General features: G+C 37.0%; 3 protein-coding genes across 4 annotated transcripts in view; 2 read left to right on the plus strand and 1 right to left on the minus strand.

Moving 5' to 3' along the window:
- The window catches only part of sgms1a (sphingomyelin synthase 1a), a 40,713-nt gene extending 37,224 nt beyond the window's left edge, over positions 1-3,489 (plus strand). For both annotated transcript variants that reach the window (XM_056264302.1, XM_056264303.1), the window contains exon 6: positions 3,161-3,489. In XM_056264302.1, the coding sequence (XP_056120277.1) occupies positions 3,161-3,340 (180 nt within the window). In that variant the 3' untranslated portion in view covers positions 3,341-3,489. The remainder of the gene's footprint in view (positions 1-3,160) is intronic.
- minpp1a (multiple inositol-polyphosphate phosphatase 1a) overlaps positions 1-20,488 on the minus strand; it is a 224,032-nt gene that overhangs the window by 69,916 nt on the left and 133,628 nt on the right. The window lies entirely within an intron of this gene.
- Positions 15,058-19,493, plus strand: kcnk18 (potassium channel, subfamily K, member 18). The gene is made up of 3 exons (XM_056264304.1): positions 15,058-15,639; positions 15,879-15,998; positions 18,257-19,493. The coding sequence occupies exons 1-3, from the start codon at positions 15,414-15,416 to the stop codon at positions 19,081-19,083; spliced, it is 1,173 nt and encodes a 390-aa protein (XP_056120279.1). The 5' UTR covers positions 15,058-15,413; the 3' UTR covers positions 19,084-19,493.

Here is a 20,488-nt window from a genome sequence, read left to right on the forward strand (position 1 = left end):
GCCACTCGGCTTGACATGTCAAAACACTTATTTATGAATGGCAAAATTAAATGGCACAACATAGTGTCAACTTAAACATAAATAGGTATAGTGTAGGCCTTTGCATCATACTAGGAAAACAGTCTGTTTCTGCTTTCCTGTGGGAAAATCCGCAGCTTTCCATTGGGTGGTCCATTTCGGATTTGATTGTTCTATCGCACTGACAGTTCACATTACAGCGCTTTACTTAGTTTAGGCTAGGCTACTTCTATCAGTCTGCTGAACCATGGATTGATTGCAAAGTTAAACCATCACAGTAGAAACAGTTGTACTGCTGTTAAAGTAACAACGTTAACGTTACATCGCGATGCTGAGCTACAGTGAAATGATAGAAAAGACAGATGCATTATCTGTGCCAATTCGCGTCTACCGCGCCGCGCTAAAAACCTCAGTCTCGCAAGTGTTGATAGGCTATTACTCGTGAGGAGTAACCAATCAGATAGCGCCGTGGGCGGGACATTGAGCAAGTCTGCAGAGAGGTGATTGATTACAGAGAGGCTGCGGCCGCTATACCAGAGCCAGCCGAAGGAGCGCATTTTAAAATAAAATTGACTTTAATCAAACCACGGACCCGTGATAAGTTTTGTGATCCGTCTCGCCACTAGTGTAGTAGCACTGATCACTTTGAGGGGGGGATAAATTTATCCCCACCGGGGATAAAAATAATTAAGCAGAGGCAGGGATACTTTGACCAGAAAGGGGGAATTCTTTGGGGGAAATCCCCCCCCCCCGCAAATCGCACCCTGGGTGAGGGTATCGTGTTTGAGTGTAAAAGGAGTATCTCAGTATTTGCAAGCAAAGTTGGCTCATTGCTCATCACTTTGTGTCAAATATCATGAGAGAATTGTCAAACAATTCACAAAATCTAATTTCTCGATGCAAGATTGCAAAGAATCTTTCACCTTCTACCATACACAATATTGTAAAAAGATTCAGGGAATCCAGAGAAATCTCAGTCTGTGTAGGGCAAGGCACATATTCAACACATGTTGAATGTGTGTGACCTTCGAGCCCTCAGATGGCATTGCATGAGAAAACATCATGTTACTGTGTTAAATATAGCCACATGGGCTCAGGAGTACTTTGGAAAACCACTGTCACTTAACAGTCTTGACGCTGCATCAAGAAATGCATCTCAAATCTCTGCTATGCAAGTAGAGAGCTATACACCTTTTCAGGGTTCTCTGAGTTCTCTGGGCCCGATCTCATCTCAGATGGTCTAGAATACAGTGGAAATGTCATGTGTGCAAGGTTTCAGCTTGTTTTTTGGGAAAATCAGACATTGAGTTTTCAGTCCCAAAAACGAAAGGGACCATCCAGACTTTCATCAGTTGCACAAAAGCAAACATCTGTCATGGTATGGGGGTGGATCAGTTCAAATGCTATGGGTGACTTGCCTGTGTGTGAAGGTACCACTGACATGAATACGTATATTGGAATTGTACAGAGACATTTAAAGTCCCCGTGAACCGGAAGTTGCAAACGACTTTTCTCCAGTGTTGTGACGTATTTCCGAGAGAAACGGAATACTAAATGAGGCAAAATGGTGGGCGTGGCTTTTTCCCCAACTAGCACCTGATTGGATCTAGAAAAGTAGGTGTTTTCATTCAGCCTGTCTACTGTCAGTTGGAGGGGCGTGATTACGGATGTTAAGAAGACGCCCAAACCGTGAAACCTACGTCATCAGGCAAGGTCCTCCAACGCAGAGGGGAGGGGAAATTTCCGATTTTGATTAAAGATTACGAAGCCAAAAAAATTTTTTGTATGGATTGACTTGCATGGATGAATTGTTCACCACAAAACGATCAATTTAGGCAAACAAAGTATGGTCAATTTTGAATTCATGGGGACTTTAATGGCATCAAGATTACATCTTTCCTGGCAACCAAGTCAATGCCAGGCCTCAATCAGCACGTACTACAACAGACTGGTTTCTAGACACTCTACGCCATAGAAGGGATGTGCTTGACTGGCCTTCCTGCAGTCCAGATATGTCTTTTATTGAAAATATATGGCCCATCATGAAAAGAAGAGTCAGACAACTACTGCATAGTTGTCTTGTATCAGGCAAGATTGGGCAAAAAATCCACTTGCAAAAATTAGTATCCTTAATTCCCAAACTATTAAAAAGAAAAGGTGACAGTTATAAACATGCCTCTGTCCTAACTTTTGTGTTGCAGCCATCAAAATCAAAAATTGTTATGATTCTGACCCGGGCTTGCTTGCTTGCTTTTTTTTTTTTTTTTATAACAACAAACAAAAGTTCTATTTTTGGCAAATGTAAAGGCTCTTTCACAACAAAAGTGAAATTAAAAAGCCTCAGGCTGAAGGAAATGCAAATTCACGGCTGTACAGTAGAGGGCGCCGCTCAAACAAATCTTTCAGTTGTGCTGCCATTCTCTTACTTCAGCAATAAATTACAAACACACAAATGTGATGTGTAACTCATGTCAATTTTGCTTATTTGTATGGTTGAATTGGATCATCAAAGGTCAGCAGCAAATACATTGGTTAGTAAAGTGAGATTAAATACATAAAGTATATTTGTGTTTACATATTTAATTATTGCAGGTTTGTGTATTTATTCTGAGTTTGCATTTCATTGTTTTTATTCTTTTTGAGGAATACTGAATCTGTTTTGTGCAAGTGAGATGAGTAAATGCATACTCAAATTTAGTCATCATGTTTACACAACACCTTTGCTAACGATTTATCTCAACGTGGGCAGGAGAGGCAGAAGAAAACTTGCATTACTTATTTGAAAAAGTAACTCCGATGTTTTGTTATAAATTAAAAAGTAATATATTACTTCACTAGTTACTTGGGGGGAAAAGTAATCAGATTACTTAACTTGCATTACTTGTAATGTAACCCCCAACACTGCACATAATAGACATTTTTCAGGACATTATGAAAAAAATTCTGTGATATATGTACAGAGATGGTCTTTGATTATATTGATCAAGGCAGTATTTGGATTCTGCGGATGTGCAGCTGAAAAATGAATGTTGCTGTAATTGATGGGTATCTTTCTTCCTTCATCTGCATCTGATCAATTTCTGAAGAACTGGAAAACAGTGGTATTTCAAAATCTAACATAATCTCTCTCGCTGTCCTATAGGCTCTAAAGGAAAATTCCACTGGAAACCTGTTCTCTCGTGTGTGGTGGTTCGGCCCATTCCAGTACTTTGAGAGTAACGTCCGTGGTATTGTGCCTCGAAACTACCAGCTACCATTCTTGTTGCGGACAATGACGAGCACCCGGGTTAAGTACAGTAAGCTGGACTCCCGTGAGTCGTGACCCGTGACTCCTGATTGGCTGGAGCTCTGTGAGACTCTAAAAGAGAAATTGCTCTTCCCATCAAGCCCTGCAAAACTGGTTGAGCACTGTGACGCATATACACCAATCATTTTGTAGTATTTGAAGCATTTCAATGTCCCTAGCAGGTTAGAAGAGCATCTACCAACTGGATTCTATTTGCTGCTCTTTATGGATACAAATTGCCAGGCCATGGTGTCATAGAAAACTGAGCCTTCCTGCTGTCTTCTCGATGGACTTGGCCATGCAGAATATGTAATTTAAGGTTAATTTACCTGCCAAAACTGTATTGAATAAACTGGAACACTTATAGAAACAGATTTTCATTTTAAAAAGCATCTTTTTGTAATAATTTTAATAAATCTGGAGCAAGAATTTTTTCTAAATATTTTGCAGGGTTATTTTACAAAAAGTGTCATCCAAATAGAATATCTTTTTTAGATTTGTACCTTCCTGATAGCTGGAACCTGTACAGCTTCAGTGTTTTATAGTGCCTTTCTTCCACACACACACACACACACACACACACATGTATATCGACATACATACACATGTAATGTACTCATACACATGCATCCATACATCCACAATGTACACTTACATAATGTGTTAACCCACAATGTTGTCTGTCCGGATGTTTTGCTTGACCTGGGGTAGTATGTTTTTATAGAAGCTATGAATGTGGGAGTTCAGTTCTGCCTTTCACATTACAACAATCCTTCAAATCAATCCAGAAGCACACTTCCTAACGTTTTAATTGGATAATTTTGCTAAATTATTAATTACTGAAGATTTCCTTTTTCTTCTCCGTAGCATCCATTGTTCTAGCAAACAGATTCAAGAGAAATGAAGAAATAGAGGAGAGACTAGCTTGAAATGAAGTGTTTCGATCAGGTTGCTCGTTTGACAAAACACTGCTCAAGTTTTGTCACGACTTAAGGGCTGTTCACACAGAATGTGCTTTTGGTGTTTTAATAGTTTACCTGTTTTTAACTTACAAAACGCAGCAGTTGTGGTCAGAGATGTCTGTGTAGTGCGTGTTTACATAGCAAGACAATTAAAACTGGTGCAGATGTATGCAAGAACATGTGTGTGAATGGCCCCAGTGTGCGTTTGGTTAACTAAATTAAATTGTTAACCATGAGCTCAGGCTCTGATTTAAAAAAAAAAATTCATAGAGAATCACTGCTAGGCTTTGGAAACCATCCTAATATTAAGGAAAGTCAGATTGTCTTCCTTTACAGAAAAGATTCACTCATACAGACTGAATGTTTACAATATTACACATGAAAATAATGATGTAAGTGTGTTTAGATGGGGTAATATGTACATTTAAATAACATATATTATTGTTGTACACTGTACAACAACACGCTCATCTGTCACCTATCCTATTTGTGTGGTTTAAACCATAAAAGTGGTTTGTTTGGTAACAGAAGGAGTGAGTTTGCTTCCTCACTCAGTGCTTCCTCTATCTAGCCAAAGGGTGGATCATCAAGTCTCTCACTAAAAAGACAGAAGTGTTGTAAATGTTTTGGAGCAAGAACCAAAAAGAAACTGAAGGTACACCCAAGTATTTGTGACAGGTAGACTGAATGATAGGTGAGACGGGCCTGTAAAAGGACTTAAGTCTTTGAATGTACAATAAGTGGCAGTCCTCAGTTTAAAACTGGAAGGAAATTCAGAAGCACTTTAAAATGATGCCCAGCCACACAGTTCTTCTAAACACAGCACTTCAGTGACCTGCACGTTAATAACCCTGCAGGATAAAACACTATTTTATTATTCCGCCTAGTAACAGCCTGATTGATGATGGTTTTATACTCTGTCTTTCATATGAAACTGACAGTGGGATAAGATCTGTGAATGTGTGACATGTGGCCAAAGTGCATGTACCATGTTGAAATGGATGGCTTCAGTATGCCGTTTAATTGGTTTTTGTTTTTGTTTTTACCATAGAAAAGTCATTCAAACCAGTGTTGGCTTATAAAAGATTTTAAGTTCTAAATAATGAAGTGTTTATTTAATCCAGAATTGGTGAAATTCTGATTGTTCAACCATTAATTTGCTTTGTGTTACACTGCCAACTGAATGACTTGAGAAATGAACCGTGTGATATGATGACTCTAAATGCATGTTGTTTTTGTTGTGGTTTTGTTTCTTTTTCATTGTCAATCATAAATCCAGCATTGTCAAATTACTTTGTTGTCTAATGTAAACCAGGTGATTTGTGCTAAACAATCTCTTAATATGAGACAAGGAGTGGAGCAGATATTGAATAAAACATTTAATATTCTGTATTGTCTAAATTTCATTCATTTTCCATCACCTTCATTGAAGTGGACAAGACCATTAGCATTTCTAAAAAAAAAAAAAAAAAATGACCAAAGAGTTTCGATATTTTTCCTATTTAAAACTTGACTCTTCTGTAGTTACATCGTGCACTAAGACCGACGGAAAATGTAAAGTTGCGATTTTCTAGGCTGATATGGCTAGGAACTATACTCTCATTCCTGCGTAATAATCAAGAAACTTTACTGCCGTACTATGAGAGCAGCAGGCGTAATGATATGACGTAGCGCCTCATAGGAGATTTTAAGAACTGACATGCTGAAATCAACCTACTGTATACCTAACTCAACCAACCTAACTAAGCAGGCAAAGAAATCAACAGGAGTGTAAACTAAAAGAACATTGCTGGCATAAACACAGGACATTGTATGTAGCTAATCGTTGGTGAGCTTTCTCAATACTTGTTTTGGTTTGAAAATGCATTTGCATGTAGTTGCCTTGATATGGAAGTCCTTTTTATGTCATTTATGATTACCTATGAAAGATAATCTCTGAGGAATGAGATAAAAAGTTGAAATCATTATAAAAAGTTAATTATGATATTAAAAAGTAAAAATTATTAACTTAAAGTAATAATTTTGACTTATTAATATCATATATAAAAAGTTGAAATCATTTTAAAAAGTTAATTATGACATTAAAAGGTCGAAATTATGATAAAAAGTTAATTATGACATTAAAGTGTCAGAATTATGACTTTAATATCTCATTTTGACTATCATGTTTTATTATGAATATCTATAGTTTGAAAATCTTCCATACCTTCATGTTTACTTTAGTGTGCCAACCAAATGTAGACAAATTCAAACAGTATGTGAAAAATACTCATTAACCCTTAAAGACCCACTCCGATGAAAATAATGTTTTTCTAGGTGTTAACATGTTCTTGTGGCATTTTTCTGATGTTAGAGGACATATCTTGAGAAAAATAAGCTCAAAGTTGTATTTCTGAGTATTTCTACATTCAAATGGCAGTGAATCAGTAGCAGACGCTAAAATAAGACTGGAGTTGTGACGTAGTAACTCCACTGGGCGTCTCCACACGCGACGTCTTGGAGTGAAATAATGATCGGTGATCGGTGATAACTTTGATTAACTTCGGATAATAATAATTAACGTGTATATAATACTGTTGCCCCACCGGTATTGGGGGTGTAGCTAGCGGGAGAGACAGAGCTCTCAGCAACGGGCAGGGGGAGGGTCGTCTCCGTGCCAACGGCTCCGCCCACAACGCAGAGGCGAATTGCTAATGAGCTACTGCCGCTCTGCTGAAGCGAAGTCCCAGAAAACGGCACAGGTTTTGTGATTTTGGCTAAAAATGGCATAATCATAATTTAAATACCGGCTAAAAATAACTGTTGTTCTTAAATGTTAAAGAACTTTTGAACCGCTACTCCAATCCGTATGCTTTAAAAAGTTCCATAAAGAGGAGATTCGCGGCTTTTCTGTGATATCGGGTTAATCGCGTTTGGACATTCAGAAGCTCCGTAGTGAATGTGATCGCGTCATCAAGTTTTGATCAGCATTGATTCGTCAAAGAAACCCGTGCGGTTTGTTCCTCTGAGCCAATCATGAATGACTGTTGATGCTTATGCCGCGTTCCAGGCAACCTGTAACCCGTGTTTTTCCAACCTTATACCCGTGAAAGTGCACTGGAACGGCAGTCAAACCCGTGACTTCCCACCCGTGAACTCGTACTAGATCGATGTACTCCCAGTTACGAGTTCTGACGTCACATAGCCCGCAAAACCATACAAAACAACAATGGCAGCCCCTACGGATGCAGTGTTTCTGCAGGCGGTACACAGTGAGAATACACTTTAGGACAATATAACGTTGCAGTCAAATTAATAATAATATAATAATAATGATAATACACACAAGATTATGTATTACAATGTTATGTGTCTGAAACAATAAGTATGTATATACACACACGATTATGTATTACAATGTTATGTGTCTGAAAAAATAAGTATGTATATTGCGCTCAGGTAGTTTGGCGTGACTGGCCTGGAATGCTACAAAGTCGTGAGTCGTGGTTTGAAGTTGTGATTTACGTGCTCAAAAACCTGCCTGGAACGCACACCCTCATGCCCAGATTGGTTGAAACTATCATCTACTCAACCAATAAACATAGTTCTTGGTCTTTTACACGAACAACTAGCATCATTCTTTGGAAATTTGAACTGAGGTAAAGTGAAAGTAGTTCATATAGGCTATGTGTGTGTGTGTGTGTGTGTGTGTGTTTTAATACATATAATGTTTCTTTTGCTTCAGTGTTCTATTACAATGTTTCTATTTATTTTACTTCCTAAACTTTTTTGGACACATCTAAATTGTCAGTAAATAAAAAACACCAGCTTTTCACTGAAAATCGCCTATAATAATGTTGTAATAAATGGCTATAACTTGCTTAGGGATTGTTACATGTAGTCAAAATTACATCTGGAAATGTAGAATATCCAAGTACAGCTTTCTAAAGGAAAAAATCCAAACTTCAGGAGGATTTGTTTGAGTTGAGTAAAAAAAATCACAAAAAATATGCTGCCGTTTTTCTTAAATCTGGTAAATTCATCCATTCTAAGACAAAATGAATGTAAAATTGGATTATTTAAATGAGATAGATTGAAACTTCAAGTTCTCCTGTTAAAAATGATATATGACACTTGATGCTGACTGCTATAATGGGTTAGAAAAACAAAGAAAAGGACAGGCGGTGCAGGTGGTTAAAAAATGGTCTAGGTCTTTAAGGGTTAACATAAGATGATGTTTCATATTATTGAATAATATGTAATAATTCTTCATCTGACAACTGGTGAAAATAGCATCTCTTACAAATCAACAGTAAATGTATAGATTGCTATAGTGTTCAAATTAAAGAAATGTTTGGTTAAACATACTCAAGCTTTATTTCTGTATTTATTCCACAACTTACAGCAATACAATATCTGATAGGCCTATACACTCACCGGCCACTTTATCAGGTACACCTTGCTAGTACTGGATTGGACCTCCTTTTGCCTTAAGGAGCATGCCTTAATTCTTCGTGGCATGATTCAACAAGGTGCTGGAAACATTCCTTAGAGATGTTGGTCCATATTGACATATTGACATGATGGCATCATGCAGTTCCTTCAGATTTGTTGGCTGCACATCTATGGTGCAAATCTCCCGTTCCACCACTTCCCAAAGGTGCTCTATTGGATTGAGATCTGGCGACTGTGGAAGCAATTTACAGTGAGTACAGTGAATTAATTGTCATGTTCAAGAAACCAGTTTGAGTTTTGTGACATGCGTGATCTTGCTGGAAGTAGCCATCAGAAGATGTGTACACTGTGGCCATAAAGGGATAGACATTGTCAGCAACAATACAGCTTTTCTTAGCTGTGGTAAAGAAAATATCCCCCACACCATTACACCACCAAAACCAGCCTGAACCATTGATGCAAGGCAGGCATTTGTCCAGTAGCTGATCTGGAATCTGTAGGTGGCAAACACATGGCTTTCTGCATAAATATTTACTTAATTAGAACATTAACCAGACAAAGGAGCTTTCAAAGCTTCTGACTGCTTCCAAAAGCCAGGTATATACAAAGATATACAGTAGCATGGTTTTCTTTATATGGGTTCTGTGGTCTTCTGCTACACTGCTTTTATTTTAAGATTCAGTTTGATGTGAAGTGAAAGTGAGAGCAGATGTCAAGTCAAGTCACCTTTATTTATATAGCGCTTTTTACAATACAGATTGTTTCAAAGCAGCTTCACAGTGATAACAGGAAAATAATGTTGTAATAATATTGTTAAATATAAAATTAAATGTCCCCAACTAAGCAAGCCGAAAGCCAATGACAACAAAGGCGAAGAAAGGTGAAAAGGGTAACAGTGGCAAGGAACCAAAACTCCATCAAGTGACAGAATGGAGAAAAAACCTTGGGAGAACCCAGGCTCAGTCGGGGGGCCAGTTCTCCTCTGGCCAACGAACGAACAGTGTATGATTATGATTCAGGCAACATTACAGGTCAGAAGTCAGATTGGATCGGAACATTCACAATATTTATCCAGTTCCATCTGGTTGGAGGTCGGAGTCATCACGCCGGTATGGAGACGAGTTTGTTGAGGTGTCCATGGTGTTTACAGGGCTGATGTGGCTGGCACTTCAGGGATGCGTTGTGGTCGTGTCTAGGCGCAAGTCCACCATCTGATCTGGATATGGCCCGGGTCCGGCTGATTACAGTTAACCTCGGAACAAACAGAAAGACTAAAATTAGCGTAGATGCCATTCTTTTAATGATGTAGCGAGTACATCAGGTGTTATAGGAAGTGTTCCCGGTTCCAGCTGACCTAATTTATGCAGCCTAATCATAATTTAACTGATTTGAATTATAGGAATGTATAGTGTTCTATGTGTATGTCAGGTTGAAGAGATGTGTTTTAATCTAGATTTAAACTGACAGAGTGTGTCTGCTTCCCGGACAATGTTAGGAAGACTGTTCCAAAGTTTAGGTGCTAAAGAGGAAAAGGATCTACCGGCAGCAGTCGATTTTGATATTCTAGGTATTATCAACTGGCCAGAATTTTGAGATCGTAATAGACGTGAAGGACTATAATGCGTTAAGAGCTCGCTCAAGTACTGGGGAGCTAAACCATTTAGTGCTTTGTAAGTAATCAGCAATATTTTAAAATTTATACGATGTTTAATAGGGAGCCACTGCAGTGTTGACAGAACCGGGCTAATATGGTCATACTTCCTGGTTCTAGTGAGAACTCGAGCTGCTGCATTTTGGACCAGCTGTAGTTTGTTTATTAAGCGTGCAGGGCAACCACCCATAATAGCATTACAATAATCTAGCCTTGATGTCATGAACGCATGAACTAATTGTTCTGCATTTGTCATTGAGAGCATATGACGTAATTTAGATGTATTTTTAAGATGGAAAAATGCGATTTTACAGATACTAGACACGTGACTTTTTAAAATGAAAGATTGGTATCAAAGAGCACACCCAGGTTCCTAACCGACGATGAAGACTTGACAGAGCAGCCATCAAGTGGTGTCCATGATATGTGTGTAGTCTTGTATGCTAAATGATGCCACTTCCCGTCAAGAGCATCACATGCGGGTTAATTAGCTATATAAGTGACCCGTCAAGAGCATCTTTATTATCCGGTGGAGTTTTCATACGACCCAGCTAGGCGAAACACTGAAGATGCAAAAGAGTCAAGTGCATTCGATAAGTGCATGGCAGCATGGTCATAAATAATTCAGACATGTCAAGATACTGTTAAAAGGCCACACCTAAGACACTGAGAAAAAACTGTACTGGTCACTACCTGAATACAGCTAGCAAAATAATGATGACGAGCATTTTAATATTTTTATAAGCCAACAAATTTATTTATTTTTTTCATAATTGAAAATAGCTATGAGTGGCAATTAATTAATTCATTAAATTATTGCCTAGCCAATATTTATCTCAAACTAATGTACATATGATCAGGGCCGGCGCTAGCCATTTGGGTGCCCTAAGCACAAATGCTTGGTGGTGCCCCCCCACTCCCAACCACCCAAGGAATAACAAGCATTCAGAATTTCTTAGTTGGGTTCTCTTTACTTTCAAAATAACTGCTGCAAATAAATCATTTTACATTAACAATGGCACCAAATATGAAAAGAAATAAATAATATAAAGGTTAAAATTATAAATACCAATAACCACCACAATTACTAAAAACACAGATTTGGAACATGAATGATATATGTGTACTGTGCATAATTATTTTGTATATATAAATACACATTTGCATGTATGTATTTAAGAAATATTTGTTATTTATATATAAAATGTTTAAATTTATATATAATATAAATTATATATAATTATATACAGTATATACATGCAAATATTTCTTAAATATATACATGCATATGTGTGTGTATTTATATAATATATTTATATAAACATTTTATGTACTGTGTATAATTATTTTGTATATTATACAAAATAATTATACACAGTACACACACATATATCATGTAGACACAAACTTTTATTTTGGATGCGATTAATCTTTTCCCAGCCCTAATAATTTGACAACTCTGTGAATATGAAAATATACAAACACTAAGATTGTGTTTTTTTTTTTTTCTAATTGCAGTTTCACCAACAGATGTCGCCCTTGGGCCTTGGCCTATGAACCCAATATTAACCAACTGCAGAACCGCAGAACCATACGTCATAGCAGTGTGAGGACGACAGCGCCAGCCTAACCGTCTGATGCCGGAAGTGGGCGGAGTTCATGTTTAACAGAGCACACAGAACCATAGATAAACAGAACAAGGAAAAGAAGAAGATAACAAGTTCTATCTTTGATGGATGCAACATACTTAACATTATACGCTTATACAAAACGGCTCTAAGTATTTTTTGGTTTATACTTAACAATACGTTTGATCTGTCATTGGGCGCGTTTCCATTATAGATTTGTTCAATACTTTAAACCCATTTAACCCTTAATTACAAAACGAAAAATGAACGGTTGTTGTATTTTTAAAATGCAAAGTTGAACACTAAAATTTAATTTGAACTGTACACCAAATGCTGCGCAAAAAAAAATGTTTATGACTTTTTGCCCCTTCATTAAACATTTAAAATATTAACAAATGAATTTTTTTTTTTTTTTTTTTTTTTTTTTTACTGGTTTTCTAAGGCCAAATTAGAACCTGGAAATTATGTTTTTCCCGCACTGCTGAATGAGAAGAACCATATAACCACAGCCTACAGAAAGGTGATTTATTGGCGAGTTATAGGCTATAATAAATGTGTCTGAAAAAATAACGAGGCATTTTAATTGTTTATAAACTTTTTTCTAAATCAGTGTACATTTCAAGCTTTAGCCTACGGAGGGCTATATTTTGTTTCAGTTCTCGCGCTCCAGTTCACGGAGATCATGAAAGCGCGCCTGATGGTTTTATTTTATTTTACAAAAGCACAACGTTTTCTTGTTATTGTGAGTTTACACAAATAAAAGTAGTTGCGAATAATGTATTATTATTTTCTGTATGACCAGAAATGATAGAGTATTTTAAGTTGTTTCCACTGTGTTGATAGGAAAATGCAAGTGTTCGCGCCCGCGCTTCCCTGTCATCAAGTGCGCGCTCCGCACTCGCACAAACACTTGTCTTAGATATGCGTCAAAATCTTGTGTTTATTTGTGATAATCTTAGCCCTGTATTATGAATGAGATGTGACGAATTGCTTTGTTCTTTTATTTGGATAAAAGCGTATTCTACATATGTAGCCTAAAATGTTATAATAATGATGATAATTATTATTATTGTTTGCGGACACGGACCGCGTCTTCTAGGTGACTGTAAATGCGCAAAACCTGTTTCCATTGCAGTTTTACGAAATATTCCTTTTTCGAATTGCCTGAAAAACCACCTCATGCCAGCGTAAAAACTTGTTTACGATAAACGGGAGTTTTTGCGAAATGGACGTGTTTCCATTGTGCGTATTTTCAATTCGCAATTTGCGCAATTTGAAGGGTATAATGGAAACGCGGCTAATGACACCATTATATGAGAACTGAACTGAGCTGGACGAAGACATCAGAATGGCTATATATAGATGAATTAACTGAAATAATAACTTGTTTACAACAGAAATGAATCAACACTGAACTTACTTAAGCTGAATTATGACACTATTTTGTTCTATAGACAGAGATTTAATTTGTTGTTGGCGTATATTGTATTGTACAGCATTTGTTAAATTTTCTGACCATGAGAATTGCATTAATTGTATTTTATTTCACCTATGAGCACATAACGATCTTTTGATATCAGAGGAAAAAACTCATTTTATTTAAATTAATCATTTTTGTTTTTTCAGTCTGTTATATCATTGTTGTGTATGGTCTATGAAAAAAAATGTTGGTTGAGTATTAAAAATTATTTTCAATTAAATCATATGTTCAAATGCTCAAGCTTTGTTTTCATTGTTTTTTTGTTGTTGTTTTTTTTAAGCTTTGTTCAATTTATATTGTTAATCTTTTGACTCAACAAAACAAATGGATAAAGTATCATTTTAACTTTTAAAAAATGATTAACATTTGTTAATAGTAGCTACCTAGCCTACTGTGTCTTTTGTTAATAGGACAAAACATAATTCTTATCTATTATAGCCTACTATTTGATTTATATATATATATATATATATATATATATATATATATATATATATATATATATATATATATATATATATATATATATATATATATATATATATATTCAATTAAATCGTTTAAAAAAGTCTTTATAATAACGTTGTTTTAAACTTTAAAACATTCCAAAACACGGAAGTAGCGTAATGCCTTGCCGCGCCCACTTCCGCCCTCAGACTGTCGGGCTGGTGCTGTCGTCCTCAGACTGTTATGACGTAATGGTTCTGCGGTTCTGCAGTCAGACCTATCTCTATGAACCTCTTGAAAATTATCCGCATAGAACAACAACGAAAAAACGTATCTAAACGGTCTTCCTCTTCTTCTCAAACAAACTAACTGCATCTTAAACAGCCCAAGTTTCAAAATTCGAGAGACCCCCGGACCCCCGTTAAAATAAAAGATTCAACATGCAGGGCTAAAAACGGCCCGGATCATTTGCACTACTAGCGACGCCCCCTGGACATGTATTCACGACGCAAGGGCGCCCGCGCTACAAAACTAACATTTTTATTTAAAACATTGTCTACCTGCAAGCGACGCGCGAGTATCATCCCGCTGTCTCTTCTTTTTCCTTTTTTCCGCCCCCGACTCTTGGTGCCTTTTCGAGGCCATGTCTGAGGTCGGTGTCTGCCAAATTTTACATTGATTGAGGCATAATCGAACAGACCACTGGGAGGTGGGGAAGGGGGGGGGGGCACCAGAGGGAGACTGTCACAGGAGATTCACCTTTTTCTCGACTAATTTGGTCTAGGCCTATATTACTTTTGTATTGCTTTTGTATATTAACATGCTTTAGACATATTTTATTTGTTATTTATACTAGTAGCCTATTGTGATGATTTTTCACGACCCATATTTTTTGGTGCCCCCCCAAGCACTTGGTGCCCTACGCGCAGTGCGTGATGTGCGTGTGCGGAGCGCCGGCCCTGCATATGATATGCGCACAATAATAATACAGTAAAGGTTGTTAGCTTTGGTTAACGTTGTTTACAGTGAGTAATTCCCCAAAACACAGGTAGCCTAGCTTACTGTCATATTCAACACGAAAATATAGATTTACACATCACTTCACAACTGTTAGGCTAACCCCAAAACAATGTTTACACATATGTTCTTGTGGACAAAAAAAAGTTTCGTGGAGCCCTGGCATCCAGGCTAAAATTTCACCCATCCCCACCTGTCGCTCCCATTGCTCCTCCAAGCAGAAATAGCCCATGCTTGTTGTCTCTTGTTAAATCTGCATTGTTGTGAGGCTATCACGTTTTAAAAAGTTGAACGAGGCATGTTTGTGAGCATACAGCGGTGAGGTCATTGTTTGAGCTATTAAACATACGGTTGAACAGGCAGTTTAGGTTTTTGTGGTATCTTTCTGCAGCGGGGTGGTGACCAGACTACTCCTCGGCACACTGCCATGAGAGGACAGATTCATCTCAGGCTCAGCCATTACCGCGTCTCTGAAGACTGACTGAGAGACATGTCCGTGGAGGTGGAAGAGGAACGAAAGTCAGACGCAAAAGGGAGATGCGCGAGACAGTTTTGGCGTTGGTTTCCTCACGTTTTCCTCATTTTATCACTCATTTTATATGCGGTTTTAGGAGCGCAGATCTTTCAACAGATTGAGAAGACGAGGACTTACAATGACTCGGAACAGATCGATGCACTGGTGCGAAAAGTGTTGGAGACAGTGCAGAATCACCCAGGTCTTTCCTTGAGCTTATATAGAAATTATATATATATTTTTAACATATTTCTGCCTATATGTATAGGCTGTAGTTTTTATTTTAAATGTGTATTTTTGATTATAGATGATATTATAAAATGTGAATTATACACACTTGCAATGTAAATATTTATATAGGCCAGGCTATTACTTTTTAAATAATGTATTAATTTTAATTTATTATTTTAAGTTCAAGATGAATTTCTTTTTATGAATTAGATACCTCAACACGGGAAGAGTCGATAAGAAATATTTTGAATGAATTCAATGATGACAAGGGGCAGACATGGAACTTCTATACTTCTCTTTTCTTCTGCTGTACAGTGTTCACTACTTTAGGTGAGTAGTTATTTTTCTGGGACTTCAAAGTTTGTAAAGTTTTCCAAGATATTTTAAGTCTGTATGTTTGTATAAAACTGCCATTGAATTTAATGCACCATTGAGTTTGTTATTTGCATGAGAAGTTCTGACCTTTGGCTGTATCTCTTTTCAGCACACACAACATGCTCTGTTGCCCTCAGTAACCAGCCTAACCATATAAGACAAAAAACAGGTGTCACCAGGAAAGAAAATTGTTATTTTCCTAAATGAAGTATATGCCGAATAACAGCAGAATATGCAATGTAAAAATTATATGATCAATAAGTGATGACAACAAATGTTTTTACATTGCTTTAACTCATTAATTTTTTTTACAAGTTATAGCTACAAGATTCAACAATTTTTTTTTACAGTGTGGGAACATTAACATGAGTTAAGGATTACGCTTTACTTTTGACTCTTTTCATTAAGAAATGTGTTTCCATATCCATTAAAATCAGTGATTGTAAATTTTACACTGTAAATTGGATGAGACCCCTATGATGGGTCTAAGGGTCTAAGACACTAAAAAGATATTTTGCGTGTGGTGCAGTGTTCATGCAATGGACAAAAACCATAAAGGATGTAGATCATACATTAGGTTTTTGTATAATTAGGTTATTTATGGTCCATTATGCACTTAGACTGCCAGACGAGCATATATAGAAATTTATGATCAAGATCTCACAATCCCGTTACGGATTGAATATTAAACACAAATATTGATAGCCCATATAATTACATTTAAATTGTCATTAAGTTATTAAAGGAATGACATGTAGCCACCATACAGTAAGTGTATGTTCATAGGATGCATGTTATTGAGGAAAAAATGAAGAGAACAGTTTATCAACAAGTACATACTACAGTTTATCATCTACATTTTCCTATCTAATAAAGTCCCTAGAATAATCAAAATATTGTGACCATAGATGGGAAACACAAGTTTCAGACACTTTTCAAGCAATACAGATGGGGCAGAGTTCTGCATTATGCACAAATGATTTACAGGCTAATCCAAAACAAGTGAAACCTTTTCCAATAAACCATTATGTAAAATCATGATTTATTATACAGAATCACATGGAAACAGCACTTTTTTTTTATCTATCAGTGGCACATTTTTGTTCTTAAACTCACGACTGTGGAATCTCTCTCCCTTTCAACCCTAATTGTAAATCACAGCTAACCACAGCTTAGATATTAACTGAATGTAAACTTCTATCTTTCAGGACATCTTACAGAAAAGCATTATGCAAAAGTGCCAAACGCAGCAGTCTGTTGCTGTGGATGTCCATTATGTTATCCAGGAAGGGCGTATCTTTGGTTATCTCAGCAGCTAACCTTAATGAATATTGTTTTTTTTTTAAGCAGCTGAGACTGATGAGTTGAATGGGTTCATTTCTCTTTCTCTGTCTTACTCTTTTTGTACATCAGCAGCTCTTACACTTGTTCTGCTGAAAAAAGGTAGGTGATGATGTCAACTGCAACTGTAACAATAAGACCTATTTATCCTCTGACAAAATGATTACAGATTCTTTTCCAGGTTGAACAACTTAATATTTTCAATTGGTTTGAATTTATTTGGCTTTGATACTTGGACAAAAAGGGACAGAAAAACGTGCATGGTTATTGAACTTTGGGGAGAGTTTCCAAATAGTGTAATTTTGTGCAAGAGGTGCACACACTGTGTGTCCCTGCTTTGAAGAGGGATTTATGTGACTGCATGCAGAATGGGGAACTTAAACTTACTTTTTTTCATAGAAAAATACTCGATAGAACAAAATATAGCAATCATGTAACATACTGAAAATACCTCATTAAAATCTTAACTAATTTATTGCCATATGAGAACCACTTTTTAGGCCATCACATTATTTAAATAATAATAATGATAATGTAATTAATAATAAAAAATAATTACTAATTAAAATTATGTAATGTACAATTAATAATAACAACAATAATAATAACAACAACTGTTAATATTATCGATAATAATATTATTTTATTATCAATAATAGTGATAATAATAATGCACTTAAGAATATAATATTACTATTATTTGTGTTGTTGTATGTATTTGCACTGCAATTGCATTACTCATGCACTGATAAAGACCTTCAGCAGGTGGCAGTACTGAAACGTGTTGTCTAATGAGTGAAATTATGGAAGAAAAGTCATTTCTAACTCTCAGTCCTGCAGTGCTCTGTTTTTTTTTTTTTTTTGTATAACAGGTTATGGACGAATGTATCCAGTGACCCATGAAGGGAAGGTGGCTTGTATGCTGTATGCGATGGTGGGCATCCCTCTCATGCTGCTGGTCATCTCAGATGTGGGCGATATCTTAGCTGTTCTCCTCTCTAAAGCGTACACTCGCCTCAGCCTGTTCTTAAGCCGATGTATGGTACATCGCTCATGGAGCCTTCAAAGGCATGAAAAGTCAACACCTCCCCAACAGGTGCAAGGTGATGATACTGACAGCACCTATACGTTCAACCATGTCGTGGTGCATGAGACAATGAACATTGAGCAGGTGATAAGAACCCAGTCTTCCTTCAGACGCACATCCTTACAGCTTCGTAACAACAGAGAGACCTTTGACCGCATTATTTTTAAGGAGAGCTTCAGGGTCAAGGACTCTATGACAAAATCCTTCTCATGCCCAGACCTTGACCGTATGGATTCCCCAATAAACAGCTCCAAGTTATTCACCGGCATCGGAGAGAAGATGGATCGCTTTAACGTCCCTCTGCTGGTCATCTTGCTGGTGGTGTTTGCATACATGGTGGTCTGCAGTCACATTTTGAGATACTGGGAGACACAGATGGACCACTTTGATGCCTTTTACTTTACCTTCATCACCTTGACCACCATTGGCTTTGGTGATATTGTGCCTGAACACCCAAAGTACTTCATGGTTACCTTTTTGTTCATTATCATGGGCATGGCCATCATGAGTATGGCCTTCAAACTCGGCCAATCACAAATTATTAGCTGTTACAGGCGGTGCATAAAGTTTCTTAGTATGGGCAAGATAGGAATACACAAAGACCTAAACTGAAGGGAGTGGGTTTTTGTGGCTTTGCTAATGGCACATGAAATTACTACAGGAAAGCAAAACCACTCTCAGCACAAGATGGTAATGTCTTTCACTGCCAGTTTGATTTAGTGGGTTGAATGGGAATGGACCACAGTCGTGCTGCAGTATAAAACTGTGATAAACATGTATAGTAGAAATAGGCTCAGAATGATGAATGCACTCCTGTTTACTATTTGAGCCCCAAAAAAAGAGACTGGCCTCTAAGTGTCACTTCGATGTTTATATTATTAGGAAAATTGCACGAGACATTGTTTACTTTTTGTAACTTATCAGAAATGCACTTGTAAGTCACTTAGTAAATCCATTTATTCCTGACATTTATAACCCTATATATCTATTCATAATATATCTGACAAAAATATGATGATATAGTCCAGTTTGTGTTTGTTTATTTAATGCCAAATAATAAAGAATGTAATATGTTTCACCTCTGATCAATGTGTCACAGTCCTCGTCTGCACCTGTCTGTCCTTGTCTGCACTACACTACCCAGAATCCTCCTTGTCTCCACACCTGAACTCACTCCCTCACTTACCAGCCTGTTCCTCGTTATCATCATCTGTGTCACCTGTCTTCACATCATTATGGTTCATTTGTCTCTGTATTTAGTTTCTTCTGTTCAGTCTGTCTTTGTCGGTTCTCGTCTATGTTACATGGTGTAAAGCTTGAGTGTTTCCGTATGACCGTCATTCTGTATCTGAGTTTTGATTATATAAGTAAATGTTTGAATTGGAGTCTTTGTGTCAGCCTCTCCTTCATCCTGCACCATCATCCGTGACAGACCCGTGACACAATGCATCACCTTTCTCTAATTAATTTATTTACTAATACAAAATCTAGTAAATGAATGATTTAGCATATGTAATACATTGCCTGTGAAATTTAATCTTATCCACTGATCAGTCACATTGAACCCAAGTGAATAAATTAATCTTTCTGTGCCATTTGATGAGTTGCTTTTCCTGTTTGCAAAAATAGCCCTAGCTATCTGTATCCATCTCTCTTGAAGCATAGCCCTAATAAAGGATGTGATTTTCCTCAGTTGGTGCTAACTGCACCAAAGTCAAAGGATTTATTCGCAAGAAACACATTGACATGTATGCATTTGGCAGATGCTTTTATCCAAAATGACTTGCATTGCATTCAAGGTACAGATTTGTTCAGTTTATGCATTCCTTAGGAATCGAACTCTTATTGCTAGTTTGAGCAATCATGTGTCCTATCAACACATATGATCATAGAAAATACAACTTTCCTCTGTAAGACAAATTAGATAAAAACATCTTTCAAATGCAAATGTAAAACATCCCATTATCATCCTACGCCACAAGATGACGCTGTTGTAAAACTGTTGAAAGAAGAGAAG

Source organism: Rhinichthys klamathensis, unplaced genomic scaffold (assembly GCF_029890125.1).
Source record: "Rhinichthys klamathensis goyatoka isolate OS25496 unplaced genomic scaffold, OSU_Roscu_1.1 h1tg000220l_1, whole genome shotgun sequence".
Classification (NCBI taxonomy): Eukaryota; Metazoa; Chordata; class Actinopteri; order Cypriniformes; family Leuciscidae; genus Rhinichthys; species Rhinichthys klamathensis.

What these genes read in the sequence shown, in the direction of transcription:
- kcnk18 (XM_056264304.1), top strand. Translation starts at nt 15,414, where the DNA reads ATGTCCGTGGAGGTGGAAGAGGAACGAAAGTCAGACGCAAAAGGGAGA. An exon ending in GACAGTGCAGAATCACCCAG is followed by an intron (nt 15,640 to 15,878) that starts GTCTTTCCTTGA and finishes TTTATGAATTAG; the next exon opens with ATACCTCAACACGGGAAGAG. An exon ending in TACAGTGTTCACTACTTTAG is followed by an intron (nt 15,999 to 18,256) that starts GTGAGTAGTTAT and finishes TTTGTATAACAG; the next exon opens with GTTATGGACGAATGTATCCA.